Here is a 17,617-nt window from a genome sequence, read left to right as displayed (position 1 = left end):
CAGCAATTAGAGAATTCACCTGGGATGTGGGAGATCAGCTTCAATTCCCCACTCTGCCTGATGGGGAGAAAGGATTTGAACAGGGGCCTCCCACACCTCTCAGGAGAGTGCACTAACCGCTGGATGAAGCCACTCCAGTAAACTCAGATCATCTGAATGTCACTGGTTTGGGTTCAGTGGGCACCGACGTGGCCCACCAGTGACAAGTTCCCCTGCTATCCCAGCATCCTCTCTGTTAACACATCCCCTGTTTCCTCCAGGGGAAGAACAAAGCCATTTGAACCTGCAAACATGTCTTCCTTTCCATTCCAGCCTTGTTCTATCAGGCTGACATGGCAATGAATGCTGTGGTACATACCTACCCTGAGTTCAAACCCTATCCATTTCACCTTGGCTCATCACTAGGTCGGACACAAATAGAGCCTGTCACTGCGCCAAGTGTCACTTGAGAGGGGAATGATGTTACATTTTTCTGGCCTGTGAGTTCTTTTCTTACAGTGATTTCATGTAAACCCAAAAAAAGCTGGCCAATTCAGCTCTCCAAAATCACCTCTTTAAGTCTTATCTTATCCCTTATATAAAACTGAGCAGACACCTTAGCAATAGACAGGATCTCCCTAGACTGGGACAGAGAGTGGAAGGTAAGTGCCATTTTGTAGTAAAGTAAAATCTGGAAACTTCTTAGAATACATATGTCTGGGCCAATCCTGAGCACCTTACTTTTACTCAGCCCTTTCTTAGACTTTAGCTGGAAGTTTGCCTGGGGTAAGGCGTGAGTTAATAAAGATGGGATGTTGGCACCAAGTCAGATAAGGACTTGCATGACTTTAATGGACATGTCAATGATAAATATGCAAGGAGGAGATATTTCACTCTACTCAGAAATGGGATTGCTGCTAATCTAACCCCTGCTTTTCATATTTACCTCCCCAGGGGCCAAAATATTAGAGCAAAGAATCCTGGTAATGACCACAATAGACATGCTGGTATCTAACTGGCAAAACAGCTAACCCCTCATTTCCTGCCCTGGGAAGGAAAAGACGGGTACAAGGAGCAGCTTTGAAACAGTGAGCTGGGAAGGTGTGAATGAGCCAGAGCTGAAGTTCAGTTTTGGCAGCATTATTGGAGTTGGCCCTGTCTCAACCCCATGGGGACTAACACCCAGTTTTCATGAACCGCAGTGCACTGCTAGAGCTAATTTCCAGTCGTTATTACAGAACTATTCCATTTTCAACAGGAAAGAGGGGAGTCTGGTGGGTCCGTCTCTCAAATTGTTGAAATGGCCAATCTCATGATAACGGACAAGGCACTTTCCTTCAGTTACTCGCTGAACTGAAGCTGCCTCTAGCAGCGTCACGAATCCTGTGTCTTCTGTCTTTTAAAAGCAAATCACTGCGGATCCTGCGATTCAGTGATAATGGCCACTGGGGACAAATACAGGATTCTATGCACCAAACGCAAAGAGCTGGTAGAAACTATTCAAAGAGACCCTGATAACATCTTGGATGAGTTACTTGCCCAGTGCATCATTATAGAGGAGTACAACAGCATCAATCAAAAAGAGGACATCGTGATCAAAATCAGGAAGTTGTTAATTCACATACAGAAAAAAGGGGAGTCAACCTGCCAGCAATTTCTGGAGTGTTTAGAAATCCTCTTTCCTGGCACCAATCAGGATTTACAACCTTCTGGTCATGGTAAGTCAAATCTCTTTCTGTTTTATTTTTCACACCAAAAAACAAAAAACAAAAAGGTAATAGCCATAACACAGAGGGAGAGAAAGCATATTTCCCAACTATGGCAAAACTTTGCATTATATATGTACATGAATGAAATGTTCTGGCTGAGCATTTAAATTCACTGCTGCAGTAGTTCTCCAGATAATACTTCCTGGTGATCAATTTGTATGGTTTTACTCAGTATTTCATTGCTTTTGTGGTTTTGATGTGGGTGTTGTTTGTCCTTATCAACCTTAACTGTTTTGAATGATTTTTTTATATTTGAAAATAAGGGGAAAAAAATTAAAAATATAAAACTGGAGACATTACAAATAGTACACGGAGACTAGTTTTAAAGCATCCCCTTCCCCAAGTCTCACCCAAATACCTTCACCATTCCTGCTGCAAGTTCAGGTCTGACAAACCATGTGTGATTTGTGAAATTTGGTCTTTCAACTGGCAAACCTTTTGTGATTTGCCAGCCAGGACTGCTGTCAGAGGAGCACATGATGTTGAAGCCATGTTCCTCAGAGCTACTCAGGTGCCACCTTCCCTTCCAGGCCACCTGTGATATTTGGAGAGTTCTGTTTTTCGCATATCTCCCAGTTGTCCACCCAATAGCCTTTCAGTTAGGGCAGTCGCCTGTGATGTGGGAGGCCCGTTTTCAAAAACCCAGTCTGGCTGATTTGGAGCAGGGACTTGAACTTAGATCTCCCGCAGTCCAGTAGGCTATTGGCTATAATGGGGTGGGGTCTCTCAGCTCTCAAGGGATGACCTAGCTCAGGGGCCTAACTCCAGGAGACGGTTTACAGCTGAGAATCTGAGCAGATATAGGCATCTCTCTCTGGCCCAGAGTTAAGTATCTAATTACCTTTGAGGGGCAGGGCTTAGGCCCCACCCTTTTCAACAGCATTTCATTTTGGCTCCCTGCTCAGCATGCTGGCTTCTGTGAATCCCATTCCTAGGTGTCTACGCTCCCCATGCATTATAAAGGGAGCCTGGGATCCTAGCTCAGGGCTGAGGAGTCCAGTGGGCGGCAGGGCACCTAACAATTATGTGTTGCAACGCCTAAGTCCCTCTGTGGATTTAGCCCCCCACTGTCTGTAGTTGGAATGGCCATCAGAGATATACAATTAAGGACTCTCTGCCATGGCAGACCACAAATCTCCTGCATACTTACAGATCTGAGGCTCCCCACTGACACTCCTCTGACTAATTGCATCTTAACCTGACTCTGAAGTTTCAGACCTACCAAGGAGTAACAATGAGTGCAAAGACCTTGCAAAGACCCATGCGGGCAGGGGACTGGACTCGATGACCTCTCGAGGTCCCTTCCAGTCCTAGAATCTATGAATCTATGAATAAACCAGCAAACCAAAAAAAGAAAATCCAACAATAAAATATGCCATGTGACACCTTCGCTAAAAAAAAGAGACAAAAATCAAGTTAATTTCTGGCCTCTCAGGTCACCCATCTGCCTTGAGAGAAAACCCAGTTAACAATGTGAGAACCTCTCTACAATTTTACCCCTTCTCCTTGCAGCCCTGCCCCCACATTCACTTCCTGATTGGATTGATGTCCCAATAAAATCAACTAACCAACTAATCAATTTGGGGCTTTTCCTCTCCTTCAATAAATATATTCCTCTCCTCTCAGTAGCTCCTAATGCTGCAACTCCTATCATTGTTCCTCTGCTCCTAGTGAAAAGGAGCAGACAGTCACCACTCTGCTTTCTCACACCCTACTCCCACCTGGGAAAAATAAAGAGCTGAGAAATCCCGGTGCCCTGCTCCTCACCTCCCTGTCACAGGCCTCCCGGCCACTCTTTTCACTGCTCACTCACTTCACTGTCATGGGCCTACTGCTTCCTGGTGACAGGTCCCTACCAGGAGAGTGACACCTTAGACAATTCCTCATTCACTCTACCTCGTCTTCCTCCAATCTGGGCCCCTCATGCTGCTCCTGAGGTGGGGATGGAGCTTTGCAACTCCCATTCTAGGATTACTCTGATTCTGTGCCAAGAGGATTGAAAAGGCAGCCCGTATGCATGTTCTGACCTCAGTACCACTCTATACTTTCAATGGAGAGAGGAGCTCTTTTAGGGCCTGACTACACTGGAGCTCAAAGTGTAATGTCCAGCTTGGGTAGATACACCCAGGCTAGCTTTGATCAAGCGAGCACACTAAAGGTAGACGCTAGCTGCAGTGGTGTGGGCTAGCTGCCTGAGTACCTACCTAGGATCTCAGATGGGATTGTACTCAGGCATCCCACGAGCCACGCCACTGTGTCTACACTTGTATTTTTAGCACACTAGCTCAAACAAAGCTAGCGTGCCTATGTCTACTCAAGCTTGAAATTACACCTCGAACTCCAGTCTACATGTACCTGGAAGGGCTGAGGGCAACCAGCCCCACCAGCACCTCCCTCCAGAGACTGCGCTCTAAGGTACTGCTATAAAGAAGGTGGGAGCACTGCCAGATTCTCCTTCCTCCCTCCCACCCACACTCCCTGCTGCTCCCTCCTAAGACTGCTGGAGAGAAGGGAGATAAGAAAGGTGTATGTTCCAAAGGCAGCTTAAAGAAATAAAAGAGGGGTATTAATGGATAAGTTTTAGATCCATTAGCCCCTAATTACTAGCCACTAATGGACTTTTTCCTTTAAATTATTATTAAGATTTTACAACATTAACTCCATCTCTAAAAATGTTCTGTCTGGGAATATCTAACTTCTGAAAGTCATGAGAATCCTATTTTCATTTTGTTTTACAGAGAAAAATAAAGCTTTGCAAGGACTCCTTTCTAAGCTAAAGCTGCAGGAATACCAAAGCACAAAACTCAGGCTGCGGGATGTCCTGGAAATTGGCTCAGAAAGTATAGAAAAGTGGACTCCTCAGATGTTAGAGGATTTACCGTGGCATTTCCTGAGGAAAATCATGGCTCTGAATGGGACAGCCAGAAACACAAGCCTTGGACATAGAGCATGTGATGATGAAGGCGGCAGTGAGAAGGCACAGATTGCAGGTGGAGATGTTTTTAGTTTTAGTGACACTGACATCAGAGAGTCTCTACACCCCCTCGATCTTCTCTGTGCTGTTCTGCTTTGCTCAGACAGTTTCCTACAGCAGGAGATCCTGTCCAAAATGTCCATGTGCCAGTTTGCCCTCCCTCTGCTGCTACCTGCCCTCTACACCCCCAGGTGCACCCTAATGCTGTGGGCCATGAGGGACATTGTGAGGAAGTGGAGGCCCCACTCCCTGGCAGAAAGCAGAGGGTTCAGAGAGGAGAGCCTGGTGCTCACGTCAATGCCAACCATTTCCTTTGTGCGGCTGGGGAGCTGCAGCTTCTCCAAGTCCAAACTCCTCAATGAGGTTCTCAGCCCCTCTCAGCAGCACCACGATTTCTTCATCCATCGGGACATGGAGTCTGGGAACCTCCCTCGGGAAATCGCAGATGGGCTGGTTGAGATTTCCTGGTATTTCCCTGGAGGGAGGAAGAATTCAGATCTTTTCCCAGAGCCCGTTGCAGTTACAAATTTGCGTGGAGACATTGAGTCCCACTGGCTACAATTTACCTTTTTAACAGTGGTCTCCTCAGCAGTGTTCATAGTTACTGAGAGCATCAGTGAGAGACAATACGCACTGTTATCATCTCTGCAGGGATCAGCCACTAAATACTACTTCATCCTCAATTGCAAGAATGGAAATCCCATGGAAACATTGGGATTCCTTAATAAGTTGGCTCCAGTGCTGAATCTGAGCAAATCACAACTACTGAAGAAAGACAGCACCACAAATAATGCAGGATTTGTGCAAAAACTGAAATCTGCCATAAAAAGCATAACGAGTTCACATCCCAAGAGAATGAATTTGGAAGCCATGGCTGTGACCGCACGTGAACTAGGAATCCAAGTAGATGAGGACCGAAAGGAATGTCAGATTGCAAGGAAGTGGGCTAGAGAAATCACTGTGGAAATAAAAGATGTGGCAAAGTACAGGAGGGAAATGCTGAGACTGCAGGGGGATCTCTGGGAAAAATTGGCTAAAGTGGAAAAAGAACTGTGCAGAATGAGAAGGCAAGGGGAGACTGCCACTGAAGACTATAAATGTCAACTGAGAGAGGAACGGTTGGAATTACGTAGACAGCAGAATCAATGTGACCGTACTGATGGATTGATTACATTTATTAATGGAATAGGACAATTGCCTTCAATGGAGAAACATTACTTTCTGAAATGGATGAAGTTTTGCCTGGATCACATTGCTCGAGATAATCTTTTTAAACTACGGGATCAATATAAAGGGAAAAGTAAAATGGCAGATGACCCACAAGCACTAGCCATGTTGGATAAATTAATATCTACCACTTCCTTAGGGGTTGAGCATTTCATGCGTGAGCTGGGGCAGTTTTATGAAGCTGAATGCTCAATGGTTAAAGAAGGAGACAAGACAGAAAGCCAAAGACAATTCACCCATCTCCCAGGCATAGCAGCTGACCTGATGCTGGAAGGGTGTCCTATGGAACTGCTAGATGGAAATTCATCCAACATCCCACTGCAGTGGGTAACAGATGTTCTGACTCAGCTCCATGCCAAACTTGGGGGAAGGTCCAGAATGGTGGTTCTAACGGTGCTGGGAGTGCAGAGCACTGGGAAATCCACCCTCCTCAACACCATGTTTGGCCTGCAGTTTGCAGTGAGCAGTGGCCGATGTACGCGAGGAGCCTTCATGACACTCATTAAAGTGGCAGAGAACTTTCAGCAGGAGCTGGGCTGTGATTTCATCCTGGTGATAGACACAGAAGGCTTGAAAGCCCCTGAACTGGCCCTGCTGGAGGATAGTTATCAACACGACAATGAGCTGGCCACATTGGTGATTGGGTTAAGTGACATAACTATCATTAACATGGCCATGGAGAATGCCACTGAAATGAAGGATATTCTGCAAATTGTGGTCCATGCCTTTCTCCGAATGGAGGAAATAGGGCAAAAACCCAACTGCCAATTTGTACATCAGAATGTCAGTTTTGTGTCTGCGCATGACCAAAACATGAGGGACAGGAATCACCTCCTAGAGCAGCTGAATGAAATGACCATAGCTGCAGCTAGGATGGAAAACCAATGTAAAAAAGTGAATTTTTCATGTATTATGGACTATGATGCAGAGAAACACAATTGGTACATCCCTGGGCTGTGGCACGGAGTCCCTCCCATGGCTCCAGTGAACATGGGATACAGTGAGAGTGTGTGTGAGCTAAAGAAATACTTGTTTGATTTGATAAAGCAACGGTCACATAATAGAGCCCCTAAGGACATTCCCCAGTTTGTCAAATGGGTGGAGAGCCTGTGGAATGCTGTAAAACACGAGAACTTCATCTTCAGTTTCAGAAACAGCCTTGTAGCTGAAGCCTATAACCAGCTGTCTATGAAGTATTCCGAGTGGGACTGGCATTTCCGCAAAGAGATACATCTCTGGGTATCTGAAAAGGAAACTGTCATTCAGAATCAGACATTAGAGAAACTACAGGCTGGTGCCTTATCCATGTTGAAAAATGAGGCACGGGAAAAACTGCAGCACGAGAAACAAAAAGTTTTGGATAATTTACAAGATTATTTTGAAAGTGGAGTTTTGAATCTGCACCTGATAGAAAAGTACAGAGAAGATTTTATCAGGAGTGCAAACTGCCTCAAAAATGAACTTAAGAGCTACTCCGAGAACAAGTGCGAGGAAGCAATTCGAATTCGAAAAGGCCAGCTCAAGACAGAAAACATCCAGACCTCATACATGCAGATAATTGAAAGGAAAGTTGACAGGGTCTTGGATGAATGTAGGAACAAAAAACCTAAACTAGAGAATGAAGAACTGAAATTAGAATTTGAAAACATGTGGAGAGAAACACTGTCAGAGTTGAAGTTCAGCAGTTTACAGAAACATGAAATTTATCGAGAGATGGAGTCCCAGTTGAGAAAGGACCTGGCAAATCGAGGGAGTGCCATCAGGCAGAAGCTACAGGAATCAGGTAGTTTGTTGTATTATGGAATTGACAATTTCAAACTGAAAAAGGAGTATCTAGATTCAGCATGGATCAAAACTATGAAAAAACTGTTGTTCATAGGGGAATGTGAAACAGCTGTTCACACAGAAGAACTTGCTAAATCCTTAATAGATGAGGGTAAAAGATACACTGAAGAAAAGGTAAATTCCAAAGTGGACTACGATGAAATCTATTGCAGAGAATTGCTGAACATAATCAACAAGAGGCTCCAACAGGAGGATGTTAAAAAACTTGGCACTACTGCTTGCTTTGAAGTTGACCTGAAAATTCATATTTTGGGGGAGGCAGCTTTGAGATTTCAAAAGATGCATGAAGATTTTATCAAACAAAATGATCCTCAGTGTCGTCTAGAGAAGCTGAAACCTCTGTATTTCTCCACATTTACTGACCTGTATTTGGAAAAAGATGAGAACCAAACAAGGGCCAGGGATTTCTGTGATCAATGTCTCAAACCCGCCTTGGTGGATTATATCAACAAAAGACTAGGAACAGAGATAGTAGATGACATTCTCAACAAGGCAGAGTCCATTGAATATGGCACCCGGACCTTTTTCCAGTTCACTGTACAGAAAAAGCTTCTGGAGGAGATGAACTTGGATAACTATGTGAAATATATTAAAAACTATGAAAAATTTGTCAAAACCTGGATTCGGAGATATACGATGGATCATTACAGGGAAACTAAGCGTTTGGGAGAGTTGGAGAAAAAGATTCTATCTACAATAGTAAAGAAAGTGAGGGAAGTTTTGGAAAGCTCCAAAAATGAAAAAAACACCACAGTCTTAGCATTTTTAAACAACTTTTGTGAAGCGCTGCAGCAGGACCTAGTCATTTCCAAGAACAACTTAGTTGGGATACAGTTTAAAAACACAGCAAAAACAGGCCAGTTTTGTGCTAATATTCAAACCTTTCTTCTGGATCTGGAACAAGAAATCTTACCCCAATTTGGTGGTTTGAATATTCAGATCAAACTCTCCAATCTGTCATTAAAACCCCAGGATGAAATCTTCAAGCGAGTATTTGGCTGTGGGAAGCAGTGTCCATTTTGTAAAGTCCCCTGTGAAGCAGGAGGCAGTGACCACAAGGAGCATTTTGCATCTGTGCATCGGCCACAAGGATTATGCAATTTCAGGGATCTTGATACACAAAAACTTGTCTATGATATATGCTCATCTGAAGTGGTTTCTGAGAACTCATTCCGAAAATCAGGCACAAAAGGGAAATTTCATCCCTACAAAGATTATCGCGTCTATTACCCAGACTGGCGCATTCAGCCAGATCCCAGCATTGAGGCTTCTGATTACTGGAAGTTTGTTTTTCAGAAGTTCAATCACCAGTTAGCTAAAAGTTATAATGCTAAGCCAGCAGATCTCCCAAGAAACTGGGGGAAAATAACTGAAACACAGGCACTGGAGGGCCTAAAGAAAGCCTTTAACATGAAATAAAAACATGGTGAGAGCCTGCTGAAATGGAATGCACATATATTTAAATGTTTTAAAACTTTCCTTAATTTTAAAAAATGGCAAGTTAAAAATATTCTGTATTGTATTTTTTTTAAGTCTCAGAACCTCATGTTCACTTCACAACTTCTAAGTGGAACTGACAGGTTTCTGACTTTTCATGTCACATGACAACTTATGATACAATTACAGACTGGCTGCTGTACAATTACTGCTAGGAACATAAGAACTGCCACACTTGACCAGAGCAGAGAGGACCATTTAGTCTACTATCCTGTCTCCGAGAGTGGCCAATACCAGATACTCCATAAGAAGGTTCAAGGACAATTGTGGAATAACAGAAGTTTCTTCCTAACAAATTATTAAATTTCAAGGCCAGCAGCAACCACAATAATCATCTTCTAGTCTGGCTTTCAGCATAACACCTGGCCAGAGAATTCCGTCCAATAATTCCTGCTGCGGACGAAATTATTCATCCATAATTGGTCAGAAGCAGCTCATTATCAACCAAGTAATTTGTGGTTGAACTAAGAAGAGCAGATATTTTAGAAGGAAATCCAATTGCAATTTAAAGACCCCAAATAATGATGAATTTACCAATTCACTTCAGAAGCTGTTCCAGGTCAGTTACCCTGACTGTAAAAGCTGAATTTTATTTTCAATTAAAAATAAATTTAACTTCAATTTCCAGACATTGGATCTTGTTCTCCATTTGTTTGCTAGACTCAAGAGGCCTCGCCTATCTGTTATTTTCCTCCTTAGTAGTTACAGGCCTGATCAACCTTCTCTTTGTTAAGTAAATGCATTGAGCTCCAAGTCTCTCAGTATAAAGCAGGTTTTTTCAAACCTTGAATCATTCTTGCAGCTCTTCCCTGAAACCTCTCTAATTTTCTAACACACTTTTTTTAAACTATGGACACCAGAACTGGACACAATATCCCAGTAATGATCTCATCATTGGCATATACAGAAGTAATATCTCCCTAATCCTCCTTGATACTTCTTTGTTTATACATCTCAGCATAGGCGCCGACTTCCCCTCTTCTCGGTGCATTCTTGACCGCCCCCCTGGCCGCCGGCCCCACCCACACTCCACCCCTTCCATGAGGCCCCACCTCTGCCCCACCTGTTCCAACCCCTGCCCCACCCCCATTCCACCCCCTTCTCCAAAATTCCCGCCCAAACTCCCATAGAGTCAGAGCCTATGCATCCAAGATCGTGTTAGACCTTCCCCAGACCCCACGTTCAGCCACTTACTATCTTAGAGTGTGTCAGAGACTGATAGCAAATTAAGGGAATGGGATGTGAAAATGGGATGAAAATTGGGGAAAAGATACTTTTTATCTGTTATGGAATGTTGGGTTGGCCATATTTACCCTAGTTAATAGAAAGTCTCTCTTGAGTTGCTGGAACAGTCCCCAAGGGATGCAGCTAAACCGTAGTCCCAGAAGGAAGATTTTCTACGGTTAAAGAGGAAATAAAAGGATTAAATAAAAGAAAAATAGAGACATTGATTGAAATGTGTAGAGATAAAAATCATCAATAACAGCATTTCTGGCCCAAACTCTCTGCAGTCACCTCAGCCCAGGACCCCCTCTGCTCTCCCTGCCCATGTCCTTTCTCAACTGCTGGCCTGATATGGTGGCTGGATGGGGAAGTGGCTCCCTCTAGTGTCTCCAGGGCAATACGCCTCTCTCTTCCCATCCCCTCTGACTATTGCTATCTCTGTCCCTGATATTTTAGTGTCACTCTCTTTTCCGTGTCTCTCCCCAGAGGCCACCCCTCATGGTCATCTGCACCAAATAGCCCCTGCCATCACACCACCCAGTAATCCTCTTTCCCTGGAGCCTCACCACAATACCCCCTCCCGAAAAACAGAATCATTGGCAAATCCCCATATGTCCCTTGGCCCCATTCTCCTGGGTAGTTAATAAATACCCTGGACAGCACTTAGTGCCTTGTGGACACCCTGACTCCCTGCAGTGAATGAGCCCCTGCCTGAACCCAGAGAGGACACCCCAGCTCTCACCCTGGGCTCCTGCAGCACCAGCGCAGAGCTGTCCCTACAGAGTAAATGAGAGACCCTGGGGGGGTTGGGACTCAGTCCTCCCCACCCTGAGCTTGCTCCCCTTTATCCCAGTCTCTTCTACTCTGGGGGTCTCCCCTGGTCAGTAGCATGAGTGTTACTGGGGCTGTGTGACCCAGGGACTTCTTGGTGCCAACTGGCAGAGGACACAGGAGTGCATTAGGATTTCCGGGATCCCCTGGGCCTGGTATCTACATACTAGTTCACCAAAGCGTGTCATGCCAGGCCTCTACTGAAAGCCTGTGTCACGCTGGTCATCTTAATCATTGTACAGATAACATGTAAGGAGTTATGTATATAGACTGAAACTTATATTCTTAAGGTCTATGACTTGGAACTGGTGAGAAAAGGTGAAAAACAGGTTTCTTTCAGACAAGAGATATTTATCGGTCTATCTACATGTTCGCTGAGTATTGTATGGTTCACAATGGGCACCATTTAGAGGCTGAGCAAAACATTAATCAAGTGCTCACAGAGTGTCCTGGACAGGAAAAGACAAGCAGCGGGAGTTGTCCTACAAGTGCACACAATGGAGTTTTGGACGATAACTGTAGATAAAGAGACAAACTCTGCATCTTCCCAATGAGGAGACAAGAGGACTGTGTGCTTGTCTCATGAATAGAAGATCACAGCCACACCTGATTGGAAGGATTTGGGGCTTTTGCTCTTATGACAGGACAATGGCCTATTCATCAAGTTTAGGCTCGAGTGTGCATGTCATGATTTTATCTTATATGTAACCCTTTGTTTCTAGTATTTCTACTTGTTATCATTTGAATCCCTGTGTTAAATAAACATACTTGCTTTCCATGTGAACAAGTGTGAGTGCGGTGTATTAAATGGAGCTGTGTAGTGTGGTGTAACTGGTAAGATGCAGTTTGGGAACACCGGGTCTAGTAATTCTGCATGTCTGGTGGGTCAGGGGCTGGACACTCCAGGGCGATGCTCGAGGGTTGGTGGGTGCGTATCACTAACCTATACCGAGAGAGCAAGACCTGCAGAGGCCTAGAGGGGAGTGACCCCCTGGCACACACTGACTAGGCTTCCTCACGCGAAGGGCAGGTGGTAGCAAAGTGTCTCACAGCCCTGGGTATCCCTGGGAGGCATCACAGGAGAAGGGAATGGGACTGACCCAAACCCCCTGGTCCATTGCCACCTCCAGTGGCTGCAATGTCCCCCCACCCTGGAGCAGGAGGTAGCAACCCAGTCCTTTCATGGATGCTTGTTCGCCGGTTGTCGTATCCAACAAGCAAAGTATTAACAACTTCAACAGAACTTTATTTACAGTGGAAGTCTCTTTTCCAAGCTGTAGCTGCCCACTCTGTAACTCTCCCCGTCTCCTCAACTCCTCCCCCGCTTCCTGTTTCCTGTCCTTTCAGACTCCCAACAGCCAGTGCTCCCAGTTCTAATCATCACATGCAGCATCTAAACACCACACTGGCTGCCCCCTTTGTCCTGTCAGCCGAGAACTGCTCCGCCTGAGGGGGTGGGGCAGCAGCTCCCCCGGGGCAGGGAATCAAGAGGGGGCTGAGGCTGCAGAGCGAACAGTCCTATCCTGAGAGCTCGCTGCCCAGGGCAGAGGGGCCAGCTGGGGCTGATGGGGGAGTGGCAGCTGCCAGGGCCAGGGGCCTGGGAAAGGCCTGAGAAGTGCCCCCCCCCATGAAAACCCCTTCACTAAATTCCCTCACGGACCCTGAGCTGCTGCTTCCACCTGTACATTTCCCCCTCTCCTTCCCAACCTCCTCATGGCTCCCCCACATCTGCTGCCTTCTGAACTCTCTTCTCCCCTCTGATCCCTCCCAATCTCCCCCATCCCACAGGGCCCTTCCCCTCGACTCCCTGACTCCTGCCCCCTGCCCCTTCCCTTCCCCACAACCTTCTCTCAAATCTGCTTCTCTCCACCCTCTGGAATTCCCCCTTCCCTACCCATGTAAACTGTGTCCTCCCCCTCCATGGCCCTCGCCTAAATCCCCCCTCCTGTTCTTTACCCCTCCCCGTGAACTCCCTGCCCCTTTGTCCCCCCCTTCCCCCTTGTGTCCTTGTGTCGGTTTAACTGTCACCTCATGCCGAGCTCCGCCCCCCTCAGGGCACCTAGGCCCTCATTAGCCTCAAGGGATGGGGGCTCATTTGCATAGAGGAGGCTGGAGAGCAGCCAATTAGGGACCAGCCTGAGTGCTTGGGGGGCTATAAAGGGCTCAGTAGATGGGGACCCTGCTCAGCGCTGTGCCTCTTTTGGGAGGCCTGGCTGCAGGGTGGGGAAGGGTCTGTGCCCAGCTCCACAGCAGGCAGGGCCCCAGGTGGTGGCTGCCCCACACAGATGCTGGGGTCTCAGTTTCTTCCTACAAGGGAGAATAAAGTAGCTGTTAAAGTTTGCATTAGAGTGTGAGTTTGTGAGAAGTTGGGTTGCATGCTGCTTTCAGTAACTGTTGGAGATGGAGTGTTGCAGTGTGTTATCAACAGTGCTGCAGATGATGTGAAGGTGGAAATGAATACTGGAGCCTTTCCATGCTTTAAAGGTTTTGTCTCTTGCAGAATTAACTATTGTTAAACAAAGTTTTCATTTGTGTTAATATATATTAGAAAGCAAATGGCTATGTAGCTAAATGGTCAGGCAGGTGAATGAAGACAATTATTCATTAAATACCAATAATTTCTCTTCTGGCATTCTTATTGGGTCATTTAAACCCAGAGCAAGAGTGAGCCCCAGAGCCAGGGGAGAAAGATGATTTAAAACCAGAGAAGGAATCAGACACTCAGCCAACCTGGGAGCCAAAAGGGAAGATGGTGTGATGCTGGAGGGTTAGGCCAACTTTAAGCCTACGTATCAACTGAGAGTCTGTCAGACTTAATGCTGGTGAAATGTTGTTAAAATTGCAATAAAATATGTAGTATTTGGACTTTCCTAAATGCTGGTGAATGGATGATTCTAATACTCATATGCTAATTCTGCATTTCTCATGTTAAGAGTAATATCTTAGCTTGGATGTTACATAACTCTCACCTGGCTGGGACAAATCCCACGACAATAAGAGCCATCAATCCTTACTGAGACTATGGCTATGCTACAGAGTGTACAGCAGCACAGCTGCAGCATTGCTAGTGCCGGTGCTCTAACCCACTGGGAGAGAGCGCTCCTGTCGACTTAATTATTCCAACCACTTCGACGTGGTAGCTATGTCGGCAGGAGAAGCTCCCCTGCTGATACAGCATTGTTCACACTGGTGCTTAGGTCAGTGTAATTTACATCGCTTGGGGAGCGGGGGTGGCTTATTCACGCCCCTGAGCAACATAACTTATGCCGACCTAAGCTGTATGTGTACAGGGCCTGAGTTTCGCCCTTAGCAACAGCTACAGCCTTTAGGAGAGAGAGTGATCCATTGATACCCATTAAAAAGCGAAGTGCCTAGAGGAGCCACCTTGATTCTCAACACAGTAGGAAGAAACCAGTTTACAAGACAATGGAGAAGGGGAAATTTCAACCCAGAGATGAGTCAGGGATGACCTCACTAAAGAATTACCTTATGGATACCCCACCACCACCACCTTTTGCATCTGTGAGCCCGGGGGCCAGAACAGTCACATGGCTGGGAGTTTTGGAGATTGAAGTGAAAGCCTTATCAAGTATTGGAATGCATTATCGACAGCATTGTAGGAACTGTGATGGTGGCAAGGAATACCAACTTTTCCCTTTACTTCTCACGCCCATGCATTGAAAGACAATTGGGCTGCACAGATGTCACAGAGCAGAAGTTGAAAACAATGGAATTATACAGAATGGAATATACATACAAAAGAATAGAATTTTGCTAACCAAAATTGTTCAACTGGTAATGATGGAAAAGAAGGAACCCAGTTTAATTCAGGACCAGATCCCCGGGAGCAGCAAGCACTGTTATGGCCCACCTAGATGGGGGGCTTAGGTAGCTTTCTGCTACCTGATCCTGGGCAGGGCCGGCTTTAGCAGGTGCAAGGCCCCACGCCAGGACACGAATTGTCTTGCCTCCCCCCCACCCCCGCCCCAACTCTGCCCCGGCTCTGCCCCCTCCCTGCCCCATTGGATCCCTCCCCAAATCCCCGTCCCCAGCCCTGCCCCCTCACTGCCCCATTGGATCCCTCCCCAAATCCCCGCCCTGGCCCCGCGTCTTCCCCAAGCACTCCTCACCCCTCCCTCCCAGGCTTGCGCTGATCAGCTGTATGGCGGCGCAAGTGCTGATGGGAGGGGGGAGAAGCAGGACGCGCCTTTTTTTTTTTTTTTTCGCTCCGCCGGCAGCCCCGGACGTTGCGGGGCCCTCTTAGGCGCGGGGCCCCATTCCGGGGAATCGGACGAATCAGCTTAAAGCCAGCCCTGATCCTGGGAGCTATTATAGGCTGAATCATCCCCTCTGTCATACGTTAAAACAGCCTCTGCATGGCTCTAACTTGTCCTGGTGAATAACAGCTCCCAAGGAGCCAGCCACTCCACTGGTCAAGACAGCTGCAGCACATCACAGGCCCACCCTGCAATAGTCCCTACACCAAGACAAGGAGGGGTTATGCCAGCTGAGAGTCTGGCCCCCGTCTTGCCAATACCAACTGTTCAAAAATCATATCAGGACCCCAAAATCATGAGATTGGCTTAAAAAGCTTTGATTTAAAAAACTAAAAACATTTGGATTCTTTCTATGCTGCTTCTGATTTTTGAGCCTTTAAGCTTTTCTTTCTCACAAAAGATTTCAAGCATTTCTCTGCAAATCTAAGGGCTAGAAACTTACTTTTTAAAAAATGAAAGTGAAGATTCTCTTGTAATCCCATGAGTCCAGGAGCTGGAGCTTTAATTAAAAATACCAAACATCAGGAGATTAATGATAAAGTGGTGAGAGTGGGAAACACTACACAAGGCAGGATGAGTTTGCAGGCTGAAAGTTTATAAACAAACACACACACACATACATCTTACTTGTAAATTGAACATATATAAATCCATGGTGCCACTATATAAATCCATGGTTCTCCCATACCTGTGTGCAGTTCTGGTTTCCCCATCTCAAAAAAGATATTAGAAATGGAAAATGTACAGAGAAGGGCAACAAAAATGATTAAGGATTGGGAACAGCTTCTATCTGAGGTGACATTTAAAAGACTGGAATTGTTCGGTTTGGAAAAGAGATGACTAAGGGGAGAAATGATAGAGGCCTATAAAATCATGAATGGTGTGGGGAAAGTGAATAGGGAAGTGTTAGTTACCCTTTCACATAACACAAGAACCAGGGGTCACCCAATGAAATTAATAGGCAGTAGGTTTAAAACAAACAAAAGGAAATATTTCTTCACACAAGGCACAGTCAACCTGTGGAACTAGTTGCCAGGGGATGTTGTGAAGGCCAAAATATAATTGGATTTAAAAAAGAACTAGATAAATTCATGGGAGGATAGGTCCATCAATGGCTGTTAGCCAAGATGGTCAGGGATGCGACCCCAAGCTCTGGGGTCCCAGGCCCTAAGCCTCTGACTGCCAGATGCTGGAACTAGATGACAGGGGATCACTTTGGCTTTGTCTACACAGCCGACGTGAAAGCGCTGCTATAGCAGCGTTGCCGCAGCAGCACTTTAATGTGGCTATGTAATCGTGGCACCAGTGCTGGGAGAGAGCTCTCCCAGCGCCATAAAAAACCCCACCCCCACAAGGGGCATAGCTCCCAGCGCTGGTGCATTATCTGTACGGCCACTTTAGAGCGCTGAAACTTGCATCGCTCAGAGGGGTGTTTTTTCACACCCCTGAGTGAGACAGTTTCAGCACTGTAAAGGAGCCGTGTAGCCAAGGCCTTATTCTATCCATTCCCTTTGAAGCCTCTGACAGTGATCACTGTCGACAGACAGGACACTGAGCTAGATGGAGCATTGGTCTGACCCAGTCTGGCCATTCTGAAGTTCTTAAATTTGCACTGGAGTCCCTGAAAAAACCAGTTCTGAAGCCTACAGTGCCCTTTTACAGAGTCACATTTCAGAGTATAAATGATTTTAAAGTACACCTCTACCCCGATATAACGCGACCCGATAGAACACGAATTCAGATATAATGCGGTAAAGCAGTGCTCCGGGAGGGGGGGCTGCGCACTCCGGTGGATCAAAGCAAGTTCGATATAAAGCGGTTTCACCTATAACGCGGTAAGATTTTTTGGCTCCCGAGGACAGCGTTATATCGGGGTAGAGGTGTAAGTCTCAAAGATAAGAGATGGAAACAATCTATTAGATCCAGTTACTCTAAAAGATCTGTGTGTGTGTGTATTTACAATGAGCCCTTCAACGTGGCACCTGGACCTGGTC

General features: G+C 46.0%; 1 protein-coding gene across 1 annotated transcript; it reads left to right on the top strand.

Moving 5' to 3' along the window:
- Positions 1 to 1,061: 1,061 nt before the first annotated feature.
- On the top strand, positions 1,062 to 10,273 carry LOC117876602 (interferon-induced very large GTPase 1-like). The gene is made up of 3 exons (XM_034768854.1): positions 1,062 to 1,753; positions 3,529 to 3,589; positions 4,487 to 10,273. The coding sequence occupies exons 1-3, from the start codon at positions 1,418 to 1,420 to the stop codon at positions 9,211 to 9,213; spliced, it is 5,124 nt and encodes a 1,707-aa protein (XP_034624745.1). The 5' UTR covers positions 1,062 to 1,417; the 3' UTR covers positions 9,214 to 10,273.
- Positions 10,274 to 17,617: the final 7,344 nt, after the last annotated feature.

The sequence above is a fragment of the Trachemys scripta genome, chromosome 4 (assembly GCF_013100865.1).
Source record: "Trachemys scripta elegans isolate TJP31775 chromosome 4, CAS_Tse_1.0, whole genome shotgun sequence".
Lineage (NCBI taxonomy): Eukaryota > Metazoa > Chordata > Testudines > Emydidae > Trachemys > Trachemys scripta.
Note: the sequence above shows the minus strand (reverse complement) of the source record. Positions and strands in the feature narration are given on the sequence as shown.

Bases quoted from the DNA above. Each gene is read 5' to 3' on its own strand.
- LOC117876602 (XM_034768854.1), top strand. From the start codon at position 1,418: ATGGCCACTGGGGACAAATACAGGATTCTATGCACCAAACGCAAAGAG. The intron at 1,754-3,528 runs GTAATAGCCATA...TCCCTGTCACAG, and splicing joins AAAAAACAAAAAACAAAAAG to GCCTCCCGGCCACTCTTTTC. The intron at 3,590-4,486 runs GTGACAGGTCCC...TTTGTTTTACAG, and splicing joins CATGGGCCTACTGCTTCCTG to AGAAAAATAAAGCTTTGCAA.